Source organism: Thunnus albacares, chromosome 5 (genome assembly GCF_914725855.1).
Source record: "Thunnus albacares chromosome 5, fThuAlb1.1, whole genome shotgun sequence".
In the NCBI taxonomy this organism is placed as follows: Eukaryota; Metazoa; Chordata; class Actinopteri; order Scombriformes; family Scombridae; genus Thunnus; species Thunnus albacares.
In genome coordinates this window covers 33,062,790-33,071,252 of record NC_058110.1, presented here as the reverse complement: position 1 = coordinate 33,071,252, position 8,463 = coordinate 33,062,790, and the positions used below count along the sequence as shown (strand labels likewise).

At 39.0% G+C, this 8,463-nt stretch overlaps 1 protein-coding gene across 2 annotated transcripts in view; it reads right to left on the bottom strand.

Moving 5' to 3' along the window:
• Nucleotides 1-4,679, bottom strand: part of tfe3a (transcription factor binding to IGHM enhancer 3a) — a 27,981-nt gene extending 23,302 nt beyond the window's left edge. The window contains exons 1-3 of one of the 2 annotated variants that reach the window (XM_044350506.1): nt 4,606-4,665; nt 4,277-4,478; nt 140-238 (exon numbers count right to left, since the gene is read on the bottom strand). In XM_044350506.1, the coding sequence (XP_044206441.1) occupies nt 140-238; nt 4,277-4,398 (221 nt within the window). In that variant the 5' untranslated portion in view covers nt 4,399-4,478; nt 4,606-4,665. Of the gene's footprint in view, nt 1-139; nt 239-4,276 lie in introns of both variants that reach the window. The other variant, XM_044350505.1, reaches the window with a different exon arrangement.
• Nucleotides 4,680-8,463: the final 3,784 nt, after the last annotated feature.

Genomic DNA, 8,463 nt, shown 5'->3' with positions numbered 1-8,463 from the left:
ACAGATGTGAAGTCAGCTGTTTTTGTCAGTGAGATGTTTGTTTGTTTTAACTTGATTTCTTGAGAAGTGACAGTCTGGCATGTCAGAGGTCAGAGGTCGGGGGGGGCGAGGGGGGGGGGGCGGGGGGGGCATGTGTTACCTGAAGCTGATTGGCTGACTCTTGATCTGGTAGAAAGTATCACAGTCTGACGGCAGCAAACCATCAACCTCGATGTCAGCGACGATGCCAGACTCCACCCTGACAGACAGAACAGAACAGAACAGAACGAACCAATCAGAAGCCTCCTCAGCAGCAGCAGCATTTCCTCTAAACATCCACCAGAAGCTGCTGCGATCAAACGCTGACTGTGTGGAAGAGAAACGGAAAAACCCCACAGACAGAAAAACACATTCCTGCTGCTGAAGGACGGACTTCACAAGAGAAACCAGAAAGAGAAAGAGAAGAAGAATGTGAAGGAACAACACACACACACATACACACACACACATCTACAGGAAGTGTGTGTGTATGTGTGTGTGTGTGTGTGTGTGTGTGTTTTTCTGCTGAGTCACTTCCATTTATAACACAGTCCACATGGAGCTGCAGACACACCTCCTCCTCCTCTTCCTCCACTGTAAGAAGTCTCAGTAAGACTAAAGTCAGCAGAGTTTAACCCTTTGTGCACCTGCCGGTCTGGTCTGGACTCGGTGTGTGAACATTAGTCAGACCTGCTGAGTTTTCACTTTCTGTTCGTTTCATTAAATCTCTGATGACTGAACTTATCTGACTCACACTGACTCAGCACCTTTCAAACAACACTGCAGCATTCAGGGGCAACGGGGAAATTACAGGTTTTTAACTAACACTTCGACTACTTTCACCTCATACGCTTACATATGGAGCCCATTTACAGCTGGTATCATGTGATCTGTATACATTATATGGATAATAGTATCCGGTCCTTGGGGCTTTGTTTGACATCACTCCTTATTTACTATATAATGTGCTACATTTACTCTACGCAGTATTATTTAAGTGTCCAAATGCTGAGTGTGTATATATATCCGCTATATAGTGCCCTCAAAAATGGAACGATGGTGATGGTGATGATGCAAAATGATGATTAGTGAGTGTCTGAAATCTTGATTTACTGCTCACTATTGAGAAAACTGTTAAGTGTCTATTACATAGGGAGCAGCCTGTATCTTTGCATTCAGATTCTCAATGTGCAAATTAGCAACGCGGCGCCGGCGTCTCAGGTCGATGAACCTGCTGCCCTGAACTTTAATTTAATTTCTTCATCATTTTTCGTGAGGGACGACTTCTAGCTGCTGCTGCTGCTGCTACTTGCTTGCTTTAGCTGGCAGGAAGAGGCGGAGTTAGGTGACCTTTCAACTTACTGGGCTAATTTTTTTTTAAGCTGTATGGATTACATTTACACCCCCTGAAATCTGATCACAACTGAGACTGACCACGTCCAGGTGTGATCTGGCTGATCTGATCAGATTCTGAGTGCATTCACACCTGTGTTCATGTGTGTTTTCCCCTTTTCCAGGAACAGATCCAGGTGTAACGCCAGGTGTATCAGACAAAACCGACACTTCAACAGCTTACAATGCTTAACTGCTTTCCTCACATTTATATTCCAATTAATTTCTACTGCCTACAGCATCTTCTGACCTGAGAAGATCTCTAATGAACAGATCAACAAAGAGCAACATGTGATGCTGGAGATCAAACACCGTCTTCAGAAGGGCCCAGGATCGAATCCCTAAAGTCGCACTAACATGGACTCCATCAGGGAAAAAAGGAAGCAAGGTCGACCCAAAACAACTGTGACAGCTGAGTTAAAGGAGGTGGAGCTAACGTGGCGCAGCGTGCAGCACTAGACGGATCTAGATGGAGGCAGATCACCGAAGCCTTATTTACCAACAGGGACAAAGAGGATTAAAGTAAGTAGTAAGTACTTACAGTGATGACTCATCAACTGATATTTGGAAAACTGACTTATCACCCGACACTTCAACTGCTTTCAGTGATTATTTCAGCTGCTTTAATCACAGCTCATATTTAATTGAGTCTAGCAGACGTCAACCTGCACATGAAGTGTTCGGCTACTTTCATACTAACTCATTTCAACTACTTACAGTGTTTACACTTCAGACACTTTCAGCACCTACATGTGAACTGACACTTCAACTGTTTTCATACTTCAAGTTCAGCCGCTTTTAATGTTTACAGTTCAACCGATTTCAGGGATTTTCAGCCGTCAGACACTCACAAGCAAACATTAAACACTTTGAGACATTTTAACCTGTTAACAACAGTAACTTGCATGTGAGCACACTTGGACTTTTTCCTTTAAAAATTAATTTTTTAGTGACGTTTGTCGTCTCGTCTCCTGCTGAGAAGCTTTAACAGATCCGAGCAGAACATCTAAATACTGGAGGAAACTGGTTCATAGTTTGTTTAACGGTTCTAACAGAAGATAAACTTTTTAACTCCTGAATGAATCAAATCAGAATCTCTCTGAGGACTTTGGAGGCCAGTTTGTTCAGATTTTGTACTCTGAGATTAGATTTATATTAATCAACATATATCACATTGTAAATTAAGTCGTAAATATTCCCAAATTTTAGTTTCACAACCTGAAAGTTGAGCTACAATCAGAAAATCTAAAATAAGGAGGTGTGAGGAGGTGTAGTGGTCGCTGAACGGTCCACGCTGTAAAAAATAACGCTAAAAAGAAAGCAGGTCGTGTTTTTGGTTAAAGAGCATCTGGAAACAGTTTGAACAAAGAATTCAAACGCAGCAGAAACAACCAGAACTGAGACACTGATCTCCATCATCCTCATCACTTCACCTTCACGTCTTCACTTAACCACCTTCATCAGTCTACCATCCTCTTCATCTTACCTCTTCTTTAGTCAAACTGTTTGTTAAACACAAATAGACACGTCTCCTCCTCCCCCTCCGTGTTTTTACTTTCCCTTTGCTGTCTCACCGCCCACATATTTTTGTTTGTGGTGTGTGTGTGTGTGTGTGTGTGTGTGTGTGTGTTAGCAGGGTGTGGTGGTGTGACCAAGGGGGGGAGCGGCGAAGACTAGACGGGACCTATCGCTCTGCCTGTCTGTCTCTGTGATTCCCCTGGGAAAATACATGAAGAGGACCAGCTGCTGTGTGTGTGTGTGTGTTTGTGTTTGTGTTTGTGTGTGTTTGTGGTTGTGTGTGTGTGTTAATCTTGGATGACTCATTACAGCAGAAAAGTAAAGAGGATCAGGGGTCAAAGGTCAGACAGTAACAACAACAACCTGCCTGAAACAAGTCTCAACCATCACACAGGTTAACAAACATGTGACCTTCATCACCACCATCATCATCATACTCAGTACTTTAACATTACAACCTCACACATTTTAACTTGCTTCTTTGTCGCCACCGAGGCAGCTGAGAACACTTTCCACCAAACTCCATTCATAACTTAACAGTTTTAAAGTTAACTTGCCTCTCAGTCAATTTAAATAACGTGCACAACAAGACTTCAACTGTGTTTCTGAAACTTTATCTTCTACAGTTTCATTCGGCATTAATCTTTTACACGAAGCCCAATTCGTGTTAATGAAAACTGAACGGATATGTTTCTTATCTGCTCCAATGAAAACAACGAGATCTCATTCAGATAAAATATTTCTAACATGGATAACTGACACGCCCACCGCAGGTTATCACTTTATTCAGTTCAGTAGAGCTACTACTTACTTCATCATCATCATTAACAACAACAACAACAATAACATTAACAGTTATGATCGCTCTATTAGCAGGTTTATCATAATCACGCCCATTACGCCAAACTCTATTCGAAGATTCTGCTATTTAACTTGCTTATCCGCTATTTTTGCCATCTTACAGGACGAAACTTGACATTTTCCTGAATACTTAGTAAGTACAATTTAATTCGGCATTGACTAAAGGCATATATCAAAACTTATTCAAATAAAAAGATGAACTTAATTACGTGATTCGCTTTGTATTCATTTCTACTGCAACCGTAGTGATAGTTAATTAACACATTAGTTAAACAACACGTTTGCTGTGTCATTTATAAGCCGATTTTACCAGAATAAACTACAGATTCAACACAAGTCTTCAGACATGTTGTGATAAATATAATATATAATCTTTGTACCGCGGAGCACAGCGGCTGTTAAAAAATACAGATTTCTGCAGGGAGTTTGGCGTGATGTTCCTCAAACCAGCAGAGATAACGGAAACTCCCACAACTTCCGCACTCACCGGACCAGATTGAGCGTTTCAGCCGAGTCCAGGATGACAAACACGGTCTGCGGCTGCAGGATCCCGGCCTCCAGCTGGTCCTGGTCTCCGGTCTTTAACTGGTCCGAGCTGACAGTTGACATTTCTCCACCGGAACAACAGACGATTTAACGAACCCGAGACCCGAGCGGCACAGAGGTGCGCTTTTACTTCCCAGCAGCCACTTGGGGGATCAAAGTCTCAGATGTTAAATCACAACAACATGCTTCACATACACAAACACACACACACAAAGAGTTTTTAATCCCTGTGGAATAAACCAGGAGCTCAGCAGGTAGACAAAGCCTCACAGAAGAAGGAGTCAGGTTCACGTCCACCTGGGCAGCCTGAAGACTGAACCACAGACAGACAGAGAGAGACAGTTCAGAGGGGGGCGGGGGGGGTCTGCAGCTGTGAGCACAGAAATACAACACACAGATCAGGTCTAACACACAACTTCTGTTTATGTAACAAAAACACAAAACAAAACAAGAGTAACAATTCTCATAAATAAAATATTACATGAAAAGGGGGTAGGAAGAATTATACACTTATATGATCCGACCCCTTCTCCATAACTCAAACAATGAACTCAATACTATCTATATAATACTATATCATATATAGAACTCACAGTCAGCTACCTAAACTACGAGCCAAATATCCACCCAGTCAATCAGATATCATTTAAACAACTCGGACAAAAGTGTCCTCAAATTGACAATTTTAGGCTTAAATGTCAGCTGTGTTTGTTGTAAACAATCGAGATCATCCTCTTGTTTATTCTGGGAGTTTATGTATTTTAGCAACAAAGGGAGAGTTTAGTATGTATATAGTAGTGGTTAGCTTTTTTTAGAAAATTAATTTATAGTTAAATTGTTATTTCATAGTTATAAAATAACCATGATTCCAGTCATTGAGTGAGTGGGGCCTCTTTTTTTAACATTTCATTTTATTTTCTAAACTATATCTTTCAATATTTAGGTCTGACAACCACCAAGTGTCAGACCTAAAGAGACTCAAGTGGGGGTCTAAATAATCTAAATAATGTAGAATAATTGATCATTTTTGCTATTATCATGCAGCCCCACTAAGAAAACTATTGATACACTTTATTTTAGTGTGAATATAATTATATAAAAGTCGTTTTTGATAAAGTAATTTGTTGTTGTTGTTATTGTTGTTGTAAGCACAATTGAATGCCCACTAACAGGGTCCTGAGTACTGCAGATGTAATGTTCTGGCTTCATATCAAAATATACTGGAGTGTAAAGTGCAAAAATTACATTACATTTTATTTACCCTACATTTATCATTCTTATTTTATTAAAATGATATTTTGAATAATAACTTGGACCAGTGTCTTTTCTACCTGTTTTATTTCTATGTGTGAGTCATCACAGAGGAGGCGGGTCTTACAGACCTGGACTGATCTCCGGCGAACCAATCAGCTGCTGCTCTGCTCTCCAACAGCCAATGAGCTGCCGCCGCTCTCGGCTCGTGCACAGGTTCAGTCCTGTTTGTTTTCACCGCTCTTACGGGAAGTGAAAGTGTGGCGGGGAAATCCAGGGTGACGTCAGGATTCCACGAGTTATCGGCCGAGCTCAGACTGACGGGAGAGCTGACCAATCAGCGGGCCGGAAAGAGTCGAGGAGGCGGGGCGGAGCTGTTCGGAGTCTTGAGGGAAAGTTTTTAATTACAGAGCATTTCATCAGCACCCGGTGACGTCACAACTACTATAAAATAATAATAATAACCAAATAAATAAAAAATGAATAAGAACAATAATGATAATCTAAAAATAAATAAAAATCATAACAAATATTACAATTAATTTTACAAAAATACTATAAAAAAGTACAGCAGTATAAGTATTTTTAATGTTATTTTTTACTTGATAATTAGAGATAATATTATCTGGTACTATACTGGTTATAATATAATAAACTACTATATGAGTTGATACACAGTATTTGTCATTGACTGAAAGATTCAAAGGTTTTATTCACATGTTGAATCATTATGTGCAGTGAAATGCACTAAAAGATTATTGTGTACAATCAATAATAAGAATAAAAAATAATTGGAAGCAGAAGAATAAAGGATAACATTTCAAAATAGGTTTTAAAGAATGATAAATACATGTAGTGTGTAATGTATCAATATAGGTATTACTGTATAGTATCTATAACTATCTATAACTTTGCTGTCAATGTTTTTTTTTTTGTTTGTTTGTTTGTTTTCTGAGCACTTAAAACATTCCTTGTCCATGCTGGCTTAAATTTTTATTCTTGAATCTCCACTCGGTTCACAAAAATGAGTAAGTGGACCTTGAGTAGCCTCAATGAACGAGGATCTATATAAACTTTGGTCAAAATGTCTTCTGATTGGTAAATGCAGCTGGTGAGAGGTTAAAGGGAATATTGTTGTATGTTTCAACATGTTAAATTAAACTTTATTATGTATAGTTATATTTAAAATGTTCCCTTCAAAGATAGTATACAGTCATGTGAAGTAAAAATAGGAAACCCCATGAAATATTTTGTTCTTCTTTTAAGAAATATGGACATATCAATATTTGATCTTCTTTCAAACAATATCTATAGATAAATGTGATGTAATTGATTCAAAAACAATGAAAATTTAACTTTTTTTTAATCATTTATTTAACAAAAAATGAACAAAGATGCCAATTCCTACTAAGGAAAAAGTCAGGACCCTCTATGGCCTAATGCCTGGTTTTGCCCCCTTTGGCTGAAATAACCTCAATTAGACGTTTTCTATAAGTGTCTACCAGTCTGACATCGACTGGGAGAAAGTTTTTCCCCGACTCCTCCACGCAGAATCCTTTCAGCTGTGTGATGTTCGAGGGGTTTCTTGGCTGTTTCTAATCACTCCGAAGCATCTCAGTAGGATTAAGATCCAGGCTTTGTCTCGGCCGTTCAAGAACTCTCCAGTTTACTGGTGGATTTACTGGAATATTTCAGGTCATTGTCATGTTGCACGGTCCACATCTGCTTCAGCTTCCACTTCAACTTTAAGACTGATGGTCTCACATTTTCCTCCTCTGATACAATAAAGACTTCACAGTGGATTGTATGACGGTGAGCAGCCCAAACCAGGACGTTTCCAACCCCATGTTTCAAACATGTCTACTGTTAATGAGACCTAATAAATCAACTTTGGATTCATCTGTCCAAAGCACATTGTTCCAGAAGTCCTGGTCTTTGTCTCTGGCAAACTTTAGTCCTGCCCTGATGTTTCCTCCTTTCACCTCCCATGAAAATCAAACTTGTTTAGTCTCTTCCTGATGGTAGACGCATGTACTTTAACATCAACTGTAACAAGAGCTTCCTGTAGGTCTCATGATGACGTTTTAGGATTGTTGGAAACTTGGAGTATCTTGCCGTCTGCTCTTGGGCTGAATTTGCTTGAACAGCCTCACCTGGACATGTCGGCAGTTGTTTTAAATGTTCTCTACTTGTAAATTATTTTCCGGACAGTTGAACGGCTGATTTCTAATTTGTTGGAGATCTTTTTTAAATCCCTTCCCAGACTTATACACATCTACAAGCTTCTTTCTGAAGGCCTCAGAGAGCTCTTTTGATCTCGCCATTGGTGATACCGTTCACTTCAACAGTCAAGAGCAAACCAAACTAAATGTCAATCACAACACAATCCTGTTAATTATGTTCTAATCATTTGCACCTCATGTGGTGCATTTGATCCTAATTTTAGCCATTTAAAGTAGTAATAAATGTGAGGGCGTCCTTACGTTTGCATTTATATTAATTACATTTTACAAAACATTTTGTTGAAGATCAAATGTCGATATGTTGAAATATGTTGACAAAGTTTTCATTGGGTGTCCTTTCTTTTTCACGTGACTGTATTTAGTCTCCACAGTATGTAACAGTACCAGTCAAAAGTTTAGTTTGTCCAAACTTTTATGAATATTGTAAATGACTGTAAAGTTTTTTCCTTATAAAATACTAATTCTTATGGCAAAATTTCACATTCACAAGGCTAAATTTCCAAATTAAAAAACGAATACTTTCTCTTATTTTTAAGGAAATTATAAGACAGATATTGCAACAATCTCACTCTCCCTAAATAAAAAATCTGTAAAAACCTTTAATACTTATAAAAATATATCACATCTCTTGCTG